The 17,587-nt window shown below is 39.6% G+C and overlaps 2 protein-coding genes across 2 annotated transcripts in view; both read right to left on the bottom strand.

Moving 5' to 3' along the window:
• Positions 1–5,984, bottom strand: part of LOC140948106 (E3 ubiquitin-protein ligase HERC2-like) — a 54,300-nt gene extending 48,316 nt beyond the window's left edge. The window contains exons 1-5 of the mRNA XM_073397333.1: positions 5,755–5,984; positions 3,415–4,220; positions 1,735–2,017; positions 1,195–1,365; positions 475–678 (exon numbers count right to left, since the gene is read on the bottom strand). Coding sequence (XP_073253434.1) covers positions 475–678; positions 1,195–1,365; positions 1,735–2,017; positions 3,415–4,220; positions 5,755–5,835 — 1,545 coding nt within the window. The 5' untranslated portion in view covers positions 5,836–5,984. The remainder of the gene's footprint in view (positions 1–474; positions 679–1,194; positions 1,366–1,734; positions 2,018–3,414; positions 4,221–5,754) is intronic.
• Positions 5,985–13,233: 7,249 nt separating this feature from the next.
• Positions 13,234–17,587, bottom strand: part of LOC140948092 (sushi, von Willebrand factor type A, EGF and pentraxin domain-containing protein 1-like) — a 41,849-nt gene continuing 37,495 nt past the window's right edge. Inside the window, exons 34-35 of the mRNA XM_073397318.1 lie at positions 15,546–15,737; positions 13,234–13,501 (exon numbers count right to left, since the gene is read on the bottom strand). Of these exons, the coding sequence (XP_073253419.1) occupies positions 13,335–13,501; positions 15,546–15,737 (359 nt within the window). The 3' untranslated portion in view covers positions 13,234–13,334. The remainder of the gene's footprint in view (positions 13,502–15,545; positions 15,738–17,587) is intronic.

The raw sequence follows: 17,587 nt of genomic DNA, 5'->3' as shown, positions 1-17,587 counted from the left end.
TATTGTATACTACATGTAAGCCCTTATCTGTATCAGGGTTTTTCATTGAGAATTCTAGTAGCAGGAGAAAGGTGAAATGTTGCAGGAGAATATTTCTTAAAGGGGCTCCACATCTGAGTCAAAAATAGTTATAGGCTATTGACCGTTAGCCGGAGAATTCTGTGTAGTAAACGGAGAATTCTCCAATCTCCGATGCCTACACCCTGCTGTGCACAGTATATTCATAGTGCACTGTGTGCAGAACTGTAATATCAGCAATTGCCATATCCCCTTATCGAAAATTTGTAATTGTAGGATTCACTATAATATTTACCATAATTACCATAATTATCATTACATGTAGTTATGAAAGGCCATTTAACTTAACCAAGAAAATAAAACGTGCACAGCCTACAGTGTACACAACCATACATGTAATTGTATTTGCTGTTTATGAAATTAATAATGTTCAAGAACATAAAACTAAACACTCACTTGTCCCTCAGACATGTAATGACAGGTGTAGACTTTGCCTGTTTTAGTCAGTGCCAGAAAACACTTCTCCGCGCAACAAATCTGAGCAATGCCAATAATTTCCACCAAGCTGCTCAATGAGGTTGGGCCCAAGGTATGACCAGCATTCCCCCAAGAGAGCCAACCCCACCCATAAACTTCTTGGACAAGGGCAACGCTTGGAGTCTAAACCAGATAATTATTATTATTAAAAAATGAATCATTAAATAATGCAATTCTAGAGCTCTGCTTGGCTTAGCCATCATGGTATATGAGCCATTATACCATGCTCTCCAAATATCGTACAATGTAACTGTATGCATCTGCTCAAAATTAAAAACAAGCTGAAAATAGGTCATTTCTACAATATTTTGTGAGCGTTTCTAATAAAACAATCATTCTACTTGCTCTTGTTGGATATGAGACGATTATAGCCAACTCCGTATGTAATTTATATTTATTTTTTAGCAAAACTTTTATGGATGTACCTTTGAGTAAGGCTTTTCTTATTCTTAGTTAGGTTTTTTAACATTATACACAACAAATGATGATTCTCATTTATTATTTAGTTATTTTTATTCTATGTATTGATGTAATGCACAGTTGATCATCTGGTCATGGAATCTGCGCAATATAAATTCTCAAATTATTATTATTATTAAATTATCAGTAATGATTACATGCACTGTGTCTGCAATGTACCTTTTGATTTGATGACAGTGGCAGATAAGGGGCAGCTAATCTGTCCAAGTGTGAAACAAGAACAACAGCACAGTGCTGCAGTTCAACAAACTCTGATTCATCTTCAGGGAGGGCTAGGTAACGCAGAAATGATTCTGTTGGACTCACTTTAGGCACACTGGATGAAAGGACCTATGGAGTAAAATATACATGTACATGCAAGATGCATCTAGGAGACATCAGCATTTACAAACTACAGTTCTGGTTGGAACATTAATATCAATAATTGACCCCAGCGTAAGTATCACTATATACATGTACCGCTGTACATGTATGTTACAGGTCAAAATTAAATTCAGGTTCAAATTTTTTAACCTAGGCTGATTCTCAATTTTTCTTGGTCTCCTAGCCCTAATTATTCATGAGCAAGAATTTAAACCTGGAAGACTGCAATATTCAATAAAATCCAGTGCCCTAGTCTACGATTCATGCACTGTCACCTACGGATGGTAGGTAAATATTGCTTGTGAAAAGAATAAGGACATTAAGGAGCAAACTTACCTCATCAGCTAACTTATTAGGTTCTAGAGTCCTTTGAGAAGCCCCACTTATCTCCTCAAATCTCTGCAGCAAATGAATAAGAGGTGCAGATGTAAAACAAGAATCAGTGTCATTATCTTGTCCACTGTCCCAAAGTTCTAACAACAGCAAAATAGCTTCCAGCATGTGTTGAAGGGAGCCACGCTGTACAGCAAGTTCTAGCAGTATTCCTAGAGCCACATGTTGGTCAGAAACAGGTACAGAATCAAGTGGTTTGCAGTACACTCTGTCTTCATTTCCCCTCCTATCAGAAGAGCAAAAAAGAAAAATAAAACCATGATAGAAAGTTCACCATCAATCGTAATATTATTTCTTCATGGGTACACTTTAAAACAACTTACATTAGTACTTGTAGGTTAGCAAAAATGTTGGTGTTGCAATTCTTCAAACCATCAATTGCAGGTACTTGGGGACAAGATTTGTCCCTTGACTCCCATATGAAAATAATGGGGATGCTCATCTTATTGTTTAAGGAAGAAAATGCAGATTTTTGGGAGCCCTTTGGGCTCCTAAAATAAAAAAAGTAGGAGCCCAAGCCAAATTTCTAGGAGCCCATTGATCCATAAACTTAAATACATGTAATACATATACAGGGATGTCAATACGTTTTTAGGCAGCCATTTCATTAAAGGTGTCACCTGTAGCACTGCTGTACACTACGAGGCCGGCAGCCGCGTAGCGAAGACCCGCAGAGTCTAAGGCCCTAGAGGGGTTTGGGGACATGCTCCCCCAGAAAATTTTTGAAAAGGATAACCCTGTAAGTGCATTTTTCTGTTTTCTGACGCATGAAAAAGGTGTTTGTCGATCGCAGTTACCGGCTGTTTAATCACCTTCGTCTACCTGGCTTTCCGTTCATCGTGATTTATAGAAAAATCGATCGATTCCAGGGTGGCTTGAAGTGCGTTTTCTTTTACTCATGGGTACACGCTGATTAATTACACACTAGAAATTCACGCCTTCTTCACGTCAGAGTTCAAGACAACAAACATCGGTTACAGGAATTTCACAAAAGGTAGGAGCCGTGCACAACCTTGTCACCGGGGCCATCTCCACTTTCGAAATAGCAAGCGTTATTGTATAAAGCATTTTGAAAATAGCTTCCAACAGTAACTCGGTTTCACATGGTTTTATAGTTTATCTTTGAATTTTACAATCTAGTAGATACGAAATGAGGAGGCAAGACACCAAAAAACAATTCTGTTCATTTCAGCAGGTAATTCTTTTATTTCGCTTTATACCTGCAACAATGAACATCTTCACCCATTAACATCGAGTAGACTCAGCCGTAACAGGTGTTACGGGTTATGGCCATTATTGACATCCCTGATTTATGTCCTAAATTGAAAATACTTTTGCCTTTACACTGAGTATGTAACCAGACAGTTAATCTAGAGACAGATGCCAAAACTCTGAAATCAAAATATGGTCATTCACAAAAAAGACTAAAATATATATGCATCTCTTAAACAACAGCCACAGAAATCACACAAACAGGATATTCTGCTAAATCGATCAGTCGTTCTTTGTGTCCTGCGGGATGCATGCTATGAATTATTTTACATCTTTGGGGACGTTTATGTTTTCACTGGGAAAAGGGACGCAGAGGTAACAAAATCACTGCCTAACTATTAAGCAACTTACCCTGCCACCACTGATCTTAGAAATTTTGTTGAACGGTCAACCACTTCAAGCCACACTGGTGAAACTGATCCTTCATCAAAAAGAGTCGCTTCAGGAAGATACTGCAAAGCTTCAAGAGCTTCATCAAGAAGCTCACGGCATAAGTCTGCATCTTCCCCTGATCTCCATGCACGACGTAGAAAAGCGAATGCGAATGACAATGCTGCTCTAGCACCAATTCTAGCTAGACCTAATGAGGCCTGCTCAGAGTTAGCACGGTTCCTACGATTTTTAATTACATGTTGTTTCTCTTCTTTTACACTCTTCCTTTTCACACTCTTGGCAGTATTAGCTTCCCTTTCACGTGACGAAGCAATAAAATAACGCCCCAAAACAGCTAGCCTCTGCTGAAGCCTCATAGCAGACAGGGTTGTTCCTGCTGCTTGGCTTGCAAGCTCCTGTTGCTCAAAAATGAGGCCCTGGAGGACTTCTCTGAGCTGGTCTGGGCTTGGCTGGTCCCCCCAAGTCCATGAGTCCATCAAGGGACCTGCAGCTGGAGGTGCTCTCTCCTCCTCTTCTTTTTGTTCCCTATCTTCTTGGTCCAGTTTCTGACATGATTCACAGTTACAGCCATTTCTAGGTCCACAATGTCCATCACAGCACATACATTTTAAAATGCGACGACCACAATAAAATTTGCCAGTCTCACCCTTTTGGGAAGGCACACCATCACTGTTGATCCTTACATCAGAGGGTTTACCAGGGATTTCTCCATCTTTTACTAACTCATTCCAAAGCCTTTTAAGACCTTCAATTGAAAATGCAGTCTAAAAAGAAAAAGATACAGTATTCTTATCATCACGTTTGATGGTAAATAAATATGTAGCAAACGTTTCTTGCAGTACACTAAAGAAAGAGAAGGGAATTGAATAATTGATTTTTACAAACATGTACATGTAGAAAAACTGGTCTGGGATAAAATCACTTTATCAGAATAATAAAGGGGCCATGAATCACGTAAACTTAACAAAAACTCATTTACTGTGTAAAAAAGTCACATGCACTGTAACTATCCAATATGCAGTCTTCACCAAAATTCTACATGTAGATGCTTATAACTTTCTGCTCAACAGAAGGATTTATGATTCAGAGAGTACATGTAGGCTAGTTCTTATTATTGTCAATATTACCAAGATCCCAAAAACTTCCATTATAGGGGCACTTTCAAGTTCAATACGCGTAAAAAATACACGTAGAAAAGAACAAAGAACAATCAGCACTGGGAATTTGCATTTATTCAGCTCTCAGTGTGTTATTGTGAAAACATGATAGAGTAAAGCCTGTTTATCATATGCCGCTGATGTACCTGCGAAGTAGCCACTGGCACTGCCCGGGATACTGTTTGGTTGAATGAGAACAAGTGCCACAGGCAACAATTAGCCACTGCAGGGCTTTACTGCTCGGCCAGCATGCCTGTGAAGTTGAACCCGAGTCAACTATGCAAGCATGCGAGCGGGAAAGACTGGGATAACTAATGCTGCCAGCCACTTCTCTTCTATCAGAAAAGTATCCCAGGTTGTACCGGCTGTCATTTTGTAGGCAAGTCAACCACATACCAGAACCAGACTTGAGTCACGTGTAAGTACATTATCATACAGAGAAAAGGAATTAATAAAAACTGAGCCAATATGCTTAAGTTGAAAAGTGGTACAGAGTACACTGTACAAGTAAATTTGTTTTGGCAATTAGTACTGACATTACATATATCTTGATATCTGTCCCATTAATAGAGGCACAAAAAAATAATAATAAAACCGCAAGCATCTCTAACATAATTCTGTGACGCCGTTAGCTAGGAGTGGTTAACCGTCACATTACTGTTATCATTTGACTCAGTGAATTCGAGAAATCAAACAAAACACACGTACATGTACAACACACAAGATCATGTGATAGCAGTAGGAAATGGCATAATTATTTACATCCAACAGAAACTTCCAACGTTCTTAGCTCACAACACAAGCATTAGGGGCCAGTTGGATAAACTTGTTACAGTCGGGCAAAACTACTAACTCGCGTTGTACATTTCTGCAGCTGCCTTCAGGTTCTTATGAAATGACCTTAAACCTGTTCAAGGGTAAACACTTTCAGCCTAGAATGAAGGTCGTACGCTTTTACAAAAGCCACAACACTGAAGCTTTTGTACCTGGCCGACTTGCACGCAAACAAGCATTGTGGAATCGCGGAATTCAAAGCAATGAATTAAAGCACAGAACGAGGGGAATGATTGTTGTTGGGTTCAAGTTCCGCCAACGTTCAATTACAACCCAAAACAACCGGTTTATTTTGATTTCAACTAACCTGTATGTCAGTCTTTAGCCATTTTGAGTCGAGCCGTGGCTGCGGTCGAAGCGATGAAACCGGGTTGGCCAAATTCGGCATCACACCGCGTCAGAAAAAAATGCCACTTGTTTTATCCGAAGAGAATGAAATACAATGCAAAGATTCTCATCGTTCCTGGTTTGCTAGATAGACTGAATGAAGAACAAAAAGATAATATTATTTCCTTCGTATCTTTCCGCGGTAACTGTACTTCACAATGTCAAAAAAAGAAAAAAGGTTAGGTCACTCTGTTTGCTTTAATACGCCCGAATATGTGGAAAATGGGATTAACCGCTGACATAGGATTAGTTGTTCCCAGTCCGAACCGAGTACACATCTCGCTGCACAAGCAGAGTGCCTTTATCCCATACGTCGAGAAAAGAGCTTTGCTCAGCCAAAGCAAAAGTAGATCCAATAGGGATTATCTTTGTTTATTTTATTTACTTGTGTTTTTCTCTTGGCTCCGCTTGAAAATTCCCCACAGCCCCAGACAGACCCAGGTGCGGGATAAGAGAGAAGCAGCTCATGCTCATTTCAAAGCAAAAAAATGCAACTCATTAAATAACAAAAGGATAACAAAACATACAACAGCACATTTCATATTAGTCTCCCTCGCAGCCGTTTTTTGGATGTCACGCAACGCTTGACATCCAAAAAACGGCTGTGAGGGAGACTAATTTCATGGAAAGCCTAAAGACAGCGTAATTTTTAACAGCAAAAAGGATTCTAACCGGTATTTTGTGGAAAAATTCACAAAATTGTGAACTTTTAAATCTTAGCGTGTGGAACTCTTGAAACAAAGAACATGTCAAAAAAATTTAAGATTGTGAGCGTAATACTTTTTTACTCATGAAGCTTCACGCCTGGATAATCAAACAGTGTACTTGTGCCTAGAAGAGAATTTTATTAGAATTTTAACAAAGAGAAAGTGAAATTATCTCCGTATTTCACTCTAAACCATTTGATTTCATAAACTAGTGAAGCATTTGTATAGCTCTGTATAAAGCTCAAAGGTGCTTCACAATAAAGGTTTGAAACTGTAAGGTACTACAAATGAAATTCAATTACTACATTACAAAGAAGGAAAATAAAAAAAAGTTATGAATAAAAAAAGGCGCTTTTAAACTTTTAAGACGAAGATACAGAGTTCATTTTTTGTGCTTGGGAGGGTTGTTGACTATTTTCCAATTCCCCATAATACACTCTGTCTGCCCCCCAAATTTTGCATAACTTATTGTCTTAAAGTGCTCTTGGGAAAATGCAATACTCCCAGGAGCATTTAAAAACAATGGTTTATGCAAAATTTGGGGGGCAAACAGAGTGTATTATGGGGAATTGGAAAATAGAGAATTGCAAAGTTTAGGGGAACGAACCGAAAAGCAAAAACACCGAGTTCAAACGTTTTATCCAGAGTGCTTAGGGCAATTTTTACGTGTTGGCCAGATTTTGCAATAGTGTTAGATGTGCACACGCGTAATTTAAGCGACTTGACTTGCGTGATCCCCATTTTAATTTGCACACCGTGAGGCAACACCTACAAACCTTTTGTTACGCCATAACAATAGCTGTCCCTGTGAAACTATTTCTATGTAAGCTTCGAAACGAGCCAAATTTCCCTGAAACTTGAACCCCCAATAGTCAAGTTAGGAACTCAAGGTAGCTTAAAGTAAACCCCAAAAGAGACCTGGAAATGTTTCTGTTCAATTCGAGAATGATGAACTTATCAACCCAGCATCCCCATCACTTTTATGTGGGAGGACCCCCCGTCCCCTCCCCAACGTATGAAGTTTTGTCGGTTTCAACGCTTAAAAGAACTACACTATAATTTCTGGAATTCAAGTGATGCAGAGGCACATCTCCCTTTTTTTTTAGAAGATAACAAATAGCGTGACGTCGCTTCTTAAAGGTGGCAAGCCAAAGGACATCATCGGGTACTCTTAATAGTCTGGTTATGATGTCACCTTTTTATAATATTAAGACAAAATAAAAAAAGCGCTTTAAAAATTGAGTCTTGAGCCTGCTTATAAAAGAACGAAGTTTGAGACTACGTTTTATGTGCTCTGAAAGATTATTCCAAAAGTTAGGGGTACAAAACAAAAAGCACGCGCACCGATTTGAAACATTTGTGCCATTCAACATTTCGTTTGTTTGGGTAGCTTTCGCGCATAATCACAGTTAAACCGAATTACTATACGTGATGTTTTTATTTGCACACCTGTTGTTTTGTTCAGATCAAATAGGAGGTTGAATATACTTATCTTTTCTTACGCTTTAAGAGCATCTGCCTGCGTGAAACTATTTCTCAGCCTCAACAAATCAAAGCTCCCTAAAACTGGAACTTCCAAACAATATTCGCACTGCATACATATTGTCCTGTCACGGGGAACTAAGTTATGGCAGGAACCGCGACTGCATGCCAGGACATTAGGCATGCCAAAGTATGAGGGTATGCGACGTCAGGCTCCACCAGGGGAGGTGGGAGGGGCAAAAGTCACTTCCACTGAGCTCCGTTGAACTAGCCAACAGGAGGGCAAAAACCGAGCAATTCTCATTGTTGGTTTTCACATGACGTCACTAAAATTCAAACTAAAAAACTATCGATCTTACTGAGATTTTACTTTCACGATACATTAGAGCATCTGAAAACTAATTATCATACAAATTTTCGCTTCAAAAGGGTTCTTGGTTTTGTGATAGAGTACGCTTTAATTTCTAAACTTTTGCGTGACGCGGCATTTACATGACGGCCAAGAGAGCTGTCATGTAGGTTAAAAAAGTGACTTATTTCAGGAAATTTTGCTTTCTAAACAGTTCATGTATAAGAAAAAGTATTACTTTAATGTTTATGAGTTTCTCGAAGAATAAATTCACGCTTTTGCAGCAAAACTTAGTAACAGATGTTTCTGTTGGTTTCCGTGGGCATGTTGGAGCTCATGCAGGTGAGCACCAGCATGGCGTCTTCATACAAATCTCTATAAGTTTGGGTAAAGCATTTCTTCGGATATCTCGTATACGAAATATTCCTCTGACCTGAATCTTGGCGAGGGTTTTCGTATATGTACCTCCTTTCATTTCCCAGACTCTGGACTTTATCCATTGAACGGTTTTGATTCTTATTTTGATCTATTTTGAACGGCGTGACACTGAAAATCAGCAATACAGGGCCGCGTTGCATCATGCCAATTGTGCGCAGGCACGACATGAAGGAATTTAAAGGCGTTTTTTATTTCCCGCGTCACGGGTCAATTATGTATGCAGTGACAATACCATTCGCATAGCCTAAGTTAGCCTCTGAACAGGCCTTTGGTAGAGTCTGTTCACAGGCTAAGCCTAAGTCTGAGCGCGTCAACCTCTCGCTCTGAGGAGACAAGATGCCAACAGAGGGATGGTTACTCTGTGCAGTACCAATTTAAGCACTGAAGCACACGTTTATATAAGCGCACCTCCGGATCATTCCGGATTGTTCAGGCAGGTGGCAACCCGATGTCTCACGGCTGTCCAGGTCTTCGGTAGAGTGCCGTATTTTTCGCTTCTTCAGTGATATGGAGCCTTCCGTAATGACCCTTGAGATGCATTGCAGAAACAAACGTTTCTGGCCGCCAACACTTTGTCTCCCTACAGATTGTACATACAGGGCGAATCTGTTGAAAAGATCCTCATATTGTCGCGGCGAAGTGATTGGCCAAGGAAGCGGAGCTGCCGTTCTCTTACCTCGGTTGACACGGGTCGGGATGGCGTTTGACTGTATACGGACTCGTTGGTGGAAAGCGTTGAAATTTCACACAGTGATTCAGTTCGAGTCCATGTTTCCGACTCATAAAGAAGAAAACTCAGAACGGTACACTTGTAGAGGCGAACCTTGACAGCAATTGGCAGGTTAGACTTCCAAATACGCTCTAATCTCCAGAAGGCATCCCATGACTGACCTTGTCGTTGGCTTGACATCGTTCTAAGTGATGGCAATATAAGAACGTAGGTAATTAGTCATCTACGGAGTCCAGGTCGATGTTGTTAACTCGCAGTGGAGGTGACCGTAGATGAATGAGAACCTAGACTTTGGGTTTTTGTGGCATTGTCTTGGAGGCCAACATCTGCAGCAGCAGACAAGTCGACCGAGGAATTTTTGAGCGTCTCCAACACTTGATATTAACATAGCAATGTCATCTGCATAGTCAAGGTCAATCAGCTTATATTCTGGATGTCTTCGAGACTGTCGAAATCATGACGAACCCAGGATTGTCAACGGTAGCCTGGCGCATAACCCAATTCAGTTACAAATAGGAAGGGTGCTTAAGTGATTGACGATTTTCCAAGTAAAATAATAACAAACATTAACTAAAATAAGGCATCCTCTAATGAAAGTTAACTTTCAAGTATTTAAGCAGAGCTCTGGCGCGCGAAGCGCGCCTGCGGAGCACCATGGGTAAGTAAATCTACCCATCCCAGAAAATTTGGTAATCACGTGACCGTACACCGCCCGCCCACCCGCTGCCCGTCCGTCCGCACCACAGGGCAACCAATGTTCAATCCCACACTTTCTAGCTAGCTTGGGAGCACAGGAAGACTGATATTGCACACATATTGCACATCAATGTTGTGATCAATTGACAGCTGTCAAAACAGGGTCCCGCTGACCAGTATCACCTGACCGTATCGCGGGCTCAGGTGTCGACCCATCGAGGTCAAGTATTTTTTGAAGTTATCCGCTGACAAGTTACTAGTTTTCAAATGATTGCAGGCTCAAGTTTAATTTTTTCAATTCATATGAAATACGTTGTGTTTTATATGTGCCGCACAATTAAAATTTTGATTTCAAACTGACCTCGGAAGCTAAGATTCAGCCACTTTTTACAGGCAGGGAAGACATACCAGTTGCTTTTGACTTTTCTCACCAAGGTCACGCGTTGGTCACGCTCTACGTCCAATTTTTATGCTCTGATTGGTCAAAATTTGACAGGTGAGTTCATGCGGAAAATTTATGCAGCATCTTGAAACTTGTTTACTTTGACAGCTGAAGCTGACAGATTTTTGTGTCAACTTGTGAGGTTTTTAACTGTCTTTTTCCACTGAACATTGTACAAAATGAAATTCAGCTGCTATCAAGAGTCTACTGTTATTCATGGCTAGTTTCTTTATCGGGTTTTCGGTTGAAATACATCACTTGTCAAAGTAGGAAATACGATTTCGGATGGCATCGTTTTCGTTTTTCACCTAGCTTGATGCGTAAAAGGGTTGAAAAGTCTGAAGCGATTTTGGCCTTACTTGATAGTTTTCAGTGCATCTCGAATGGTACGCCTGAGTAATTATTTTATTAGATGTTTGTTTTTACATCTAATTCAATGAAGTTGAGTGTAGTTTTTGGGGCTACCGGTATTTAGTTTATGCACGTTTGTAAGGTTTGAGACAATAGGGCCATTTATACGAGGAAAAATAAGACGCGTCTTACATAAGACGCGTCTTAAATAAGACGCGAACTTTCCGTATAAACGGCACATTTCGTCTAAAATAAGACGCGGCTTAACTAAGACGCGTCTTATTAGATAAGATATGTTCGTATAAATGGTACAGTTCGCGTCTTATTTAACACGCGTCTTATGTAAGACGCGTCTTATTTTTCCTCGTATAAATGGCCCTAATGATCTGACCGAGTATCAGGTTTGATTGGAGAACGTTTAAAAGCCTTCTGACATTTTCTCACCGCAAATAGAAAGAAAACGTTCCAAAGAATATTTAGTTATAATTCTGGCTGTAAAAGAAAGCTTTGAGCGATTTTCTTACCTCGAGTTCATCTTTGAAAAACGCAAACACCGGGAAGCCGGCTTAAAACATAAACAAGGATTTTCAGAGACACTTAAAGGGACAGTGTCCCGATTATGCGCACGCGCGAGCGTCATCTGTTTTTTCTTCAAAAGACAATAGAACTGTCAAATTGACTCGACAAGATTTCCTTCCGGACCGCACTGCCGACAGAGATTTGTTGTTTATATTCTCAAGTAATATTTTAGACTTTCGAAGAAGTCTTTCGTCTTATATAAAAATTTGGCTCGCGGTTCGAAGACTCATCGCGATTTTATCGCTAGCTGGGCCGCCTCGCGACCCGAAAATCTCGTTCCGCTCGCTTTAAAAACATATTTTCTAATTTGAAACTCGTGTCAGAGGTCAATCGCTCCACAAAGGTTAGTCAAAAATGATATTATGATTTCATGTCACTAGTTTTTCAAAACATGTAGCGCCTGTTTGTTTGATTTTGTCGGCCGTAGGGAGATTCAAGTAAAAGTATACTAACGCGTCGTTGCAAAACATTCTGCTTCACGAAGCTCCCCTCCACAAGATCTCCTCAGTCACATCAATGTCTCAACGGTTTCTTTCTTACAGTCTTTATTGTTGCTGTTTCATTTCTGCGTATTCCTTTCACAATTATCTGAGCTTGTATGGAAGCTAGCAGAAGAAATAAGCCTTCAATCGGCATCAAAGTGCGTCCAATCTTTTGGTCCTCCGGCCAACAGCAATAAAAGTAACGCCAAAAAATCCAGATTTTGCCCAAATCGAAACTTAACAGCAACAATATATCATTGATCTATAATCCTGAGAAGTTTTAGTGTCGTATTGAACCCGGCCAAGCGCGATGCAAACGGATTTTTCAAGATTCTCTTACTTTCCTCGCATCTTTTGATTTCGCGACATCCTGTCCAAAAATCAAAGTTTGATGCATGCGCAGTAACGGGATACTGTTCCTTTAAATACTTGTCTTCGTGAATGAAAATTGTTCTCTCTGTATATGTTTCACTGAGTGATTTTCCTTGTATTGACTGTTAGTAGTCTCTTTTGCAATTTACATCGCTGTTGTGCGGTTTGTTCTAAGTCGCTCATGGACATAGCTTGCAGGAGTAGTCAAAATGCCGCGCGTATCAAACGCTTTTGAAGATTACACATCGTTATAAAGCCATTATGTTGAAGCGTATAACTGTGTTAATCTTAATGTAAACAGTCGACTTTGGCGCTTGTCAAAAGTGAGAACCGGCTCGCCGTGTAGGTGATTTTGGAAATTTTTTTAACGGTTTCGCTAACGCGTGCTTCGATCGTCCAAAATTATGAAATACTGCCTTCTGTCCGAGGTCTGTATGATAAAAACAGCGCCTCATGGTACTATTTCACCTCAGATGTGATGTATAAAAAGGGTAGAAGGTTGGTTTACACGTCCCCAGACTTGTTGGCAAGATTTTGTAAAGTAAACTTATCGAACGCAAAAAATTCGGCCTGATTTGTTTTCCTACTGTACTGTCATCAAGAACCATTCCAGTTATGGCTATGCTATTTTTTAGGTGTACATATAAGGCTATCAAGTGATTTGTGTAATACAAGTTTACAATTGTTTGATTTAAATTATAAATTCGAGTTAGTAGGAGCTTCGCTTTTAGCCCAGGCTAAATCTATATATTATTTCTTCCACAGACATCGTATATAACCATAAGATTTTATTAGGTTTTCTAACGCGACTTTAATTTACTCCAGACTAATATATTATATTCCATTTTATTTCCTTTTCTGCAAGAAAGAAACTATTTCTTCTTTCCAACGATAACTTGGTATTTCTTTACGGTTGCTTTAAATCCAGGCGCGGTCCCTGCATTGTTGGATGTAAATTTAAGGTACATCACACCAGTGGGGGCCTGGAACGGTTGGAGAGCGAATCTTTCACCATCAATATCGAAGATTAGATCGCTACCTGTAAAACGTGGAAGACAAGAGATGACTTTTAACTCACTTTAAAACTGAATTAGCTAAGACTTGCTAAATTTTATCGCATGGGTCATGCCAGTTTCTTTGTCTGGTCGATCGAGTTAACAGACGCAACAAGGCAACCTTTCTAGTAATGTCTATTAATCAAAACAAGCCCACCAGTCTATATGAGCAGACTTCGACCCAATTACAGCTCATAGAGCGGTTTTCATTTGAGTGTCGAAAAGTAATTGGTTTTGCACTTTCTACACGATGCGATTGGCTTAAAAGATTCGCGCCACCTTTTCATCCAATCAGAAGTAAAACCAAAGCCAATTGTGACGCGCTCGCATGCATTTTCCCGCGCTTTGCGTCAGCCACATGTCATTACTTCGAGTTTTGATTGGTTCAATGTATTGTCTGTGTCCTATGTGATTGGCCAGAGTAATTACTTTGGTTTTGGTTTTACGACACTCAAACGAAAACCACTCTATGACGCCGAATTAGGTCACACTGAATTAGCTATTTTGTGGTCGTCGTCGTTGTTGTTGTTGTAGTTGTTACAGCTGATAAATATAGTGAGTAGCGCGAGATATTTAAGCCATCATCTTGCAATTATATTACACGCTTTTTGTGTTTAAGAGAATTTAAAGGGCGTTGCAGATCATGAAGGGGGGTCACGCAAGAGCTTGCTAACGACATGAGGGGATAGAAAAAAAGCGTGACGCTGGCTACTTGATTAAAAGGCCGGTGTTATGAAGCCTTTTCACATGACGTCAAGGCGGCCACATTGGTGTTCCAAAACAATTAAGCGGCAGTCATGTTGGTGTACCGAGCAAATCCTATGAGATTTGAACGAATTTCTTAAGCCCCGTGCGAACGGGCGAAACATTTTTGGATGTTACAAGTTGCGTCCGTTTGCACACGCTGTTGCGTATTGTTGGGATTTGTTGAGCAAAGTTTGAAAGCGGTCAAACTCTTGAGCAAACAACTAACATTTCTCTTTTTTCGTGATCGCCGAAGCGTAGCGCGCAACAATGTTGGGTCGTTTTCACAACTCTTTCAACACTGTTGGGGCCGCTCACGCTCATTACACATGGTCTCCAAAGTCTTATGTGTTGTATCCTTCCCACGATGCACTGCAAGTCCCAACATTGTTGGTACTTGTTGCTAACAAATCCCAACATTGTTAGTTGCGTCTTTTGGCACGTAGCTTTACGTAAACGCTTTCAAAAGTTGCAATAAATTTGCATGGATACTGAAAAAGTGAGTGGATTTCACATGGAACGAAAATGAACACAAATGAAGTTGTTTCCAAATAGTCAGCTTAATCATTCTCAAATGCTTATCATGCATAAATAATTACTTAAAAAAATTGATCAGCCTTGTAAACCGTTTTCGTACACGCCGCTAACAGCTTTACTAATTTATCGAAGCACAGGGACGTTTTTACACATGAAAAAAGTTTGACTCCAAGTCCAAATAAACAAATTTCACGTGGTCACCAACATGGCCGTTCTTTTTGTGTTCTGGGACACCAAAATTGCGGACCTGATGTCATGTGAAAACACTAATTCGTTCATTAAACTTACAGTTCATGTTCGTCAACTTTGCAATTCTCAGAAGCGCCTTATATTTCGAACTCGATAAGAAGTTGTAGTTGATTTTAAGCAACATGTACTTTAACTTACCTGCGTACATGTCATACAACCGGTTTTTTACCCTGATGTCACGAAGATTGCGATTGTCTAGTAAGGTCGATTAATCAACCGTCGAAGTTCCTTTTTTTTTGGTCTGTTTTTTGTTAATTTAATTGCATTGTATTTTTCTCAAAAATACGTTTCTTTTTAAATACTGATAACTTTGGCTCTAATAATAGTGTTCAAGGCAAATTCAGTATCATGTAGAGGTCTATGAAAACATGCATTTTGTTTAAGTGACTAAAAGTATTAAATATCGCAGTATTCCGTGACGGAGGTATAGCAACTTCTATTCCTGTATTCCTTAACTGATTTTCTAAACTCATGCTATATGATTACAGCAGTACTTACCGCTAAAAGAAGTAAGAGACGAGTATCCCTTTAGCAGATCGTATCCAGACTCGGTGTGGAACTGTTCAAACTCAAGTTGGAAGGCCTGTCCAGGATTAATAGCCCATACACACGTAACACTGTTGGGATAATCGCTGGGATAGTTGGGTGACATGACAGTTTGATCGAGTGCCGTGATTAAACCACCACACGCTGAAAGGAAAGGAGAATATTTAGACCAATTAATGATTCGCTCTCCAAGACAGTCTTGCATACTGGATTCCACGCTGTAAATTCCGGATTCCAGGTACTGGATTCCAGATTCTCAGACAGTGAAACTTGGATTCCGAATTCCAGTCTCTAGTGGAATTCCGGATCCTTTGAACTGTATTGTGAATTCCAAAGCAAAAGCAGGAATCCGGATTCCAGGAGCAAAATTTCCCGGATTCCGGATTCCACCAGCAAAAATTTACCGGTTCCTGGAATTCAGATTCCCTTTGATGGGGCGAAATGACAATAAGCTTCGCTAATGGTATGTTTATGACTGATAATGTATCCTTCTTTCTTACGTTTCGATGTCTAGGGAAAGGAATTTCAGTGAAATGTTAATATTCCACGGCACATAAAATCTTCAAAGATCGACGGGAAGAAGCTGTTATCACAATTTTCAGGGTTTTTGACATTGACATTGACTTTTGTGGAAAACAAACAAACAACAAGAACAAAAAAAAGGGGTAATAACTGAACTGTGTGCTAGGAAAGAGTCAAGAAGGTATCCATACTAAGCAAAATCCACTGCAAATGATAACAAATACCAAATTCACGCTGTTTTCTTTTTTTTTTTCAAGCTGAGCGGCCAACAGATTCAGTGGGGGCGTGATAGGCACAAACATTTTTGGAATTCTAGGGGCTATAACTTTGTTTCCTTTAAAGGCATGTTTTTGAAATTGATACAAGGAACAAAACTTGATTCCAGCAATATTTTGGATTAAGTGTTTCTATGGTTACCAGTCACGTGACTCTCTGGTGGCCAATTAAAAAATCAAAACTTCCAAAAGTTTCTCCTTCAAAAGTTTGGAACCTGAAACTGTGATACTTTGCAGAAATACAAAGCATACAGAATTGAAGAACGTGTCTGATTTGAATTCTCAAATTTCATTTTTGTGACGTCACAACTGATGACGTCACAAAATGAGCCTTTTGGTGATGCGCAGTACTAATCCAAAAAATGAAGAATTTGACACAATAACTTGAGCAAAATACAATTGTAAAAGTCTCAACTCATTGTCTTCTACAATGTAAGAGATATTGGTAACATTCCACGCATATTTTAAAAGAATATTTTGGAAAAAATTTGGCCGATTTTTAGCACTCTTTTTTCCCAGCGTGATTCATGATTTGCAAAATATAAGTATGCCTATCAAAGAAGGGCTGTCATAAGTTAGAATGGCACAGATTATGAAGTAAGGTATGGTCTTTTAAAACGTTCTAGAGCACCGCCCGTGAGATCCACATTCCTGTACCTTGAATTGCAAGTTTTTAGGACAGAACAGACCTAGAATGCCAGCAGTACTAGAAAGGCCCAACTATAATCGAATCAGCTGAGCCAAATCAACTTGGATCATACAGTTTCACATTTTTAAAATGACTTGGCTCATGCAAGAAAATAAGACAACAGAGGAACAGTTGTTTTCAACACAGTTGTGGTCAAAAATATACTAGGTTCTTGTCGATTCAAAAATTCATATTCATATTCAACCATGTTTATTAAAGGGGAATGGCAATGAAACCCGTTAGACTCCTTTGTTTTATGTTTTGTTTTAGCTTTTTTGGACCTGACCGTACACAACGTTCAACAGCATTCCTATCTTTTGAACTTACTGACCAATAGACATCGCAACTTGTGAACAAAAAACAAAGGATTGTGCACGGTCAGGGAGCTTCCAACATAAACTACAGCACCGTTGTTTTCAACTGTGATGTTTGTCGGCTTTCATAACCAGTCTCCTCTACTAACTATGATTCAACGTTGTAAGAAATGAAATACACTATTTAAAATGTTA

The sequence above is a fragment of the Porites lutea genome, chromosome 9 (genome assembly GCF_958299795.1).
Source record: "Porites lutea chromosome 9, jaPorLute2.1, whole genome shotgun sequence".
NCBI lineage: Eukaryota > Metazoa > Cnidaria > Anthozoa > Scleractinia > Poritidae > Porites > Porites lutea.
The sequence above is the reverse complement of the archived record's forward strand: the minus strand, read 5'-3'. Positions and strand labels throughout refer to the sequence as shown.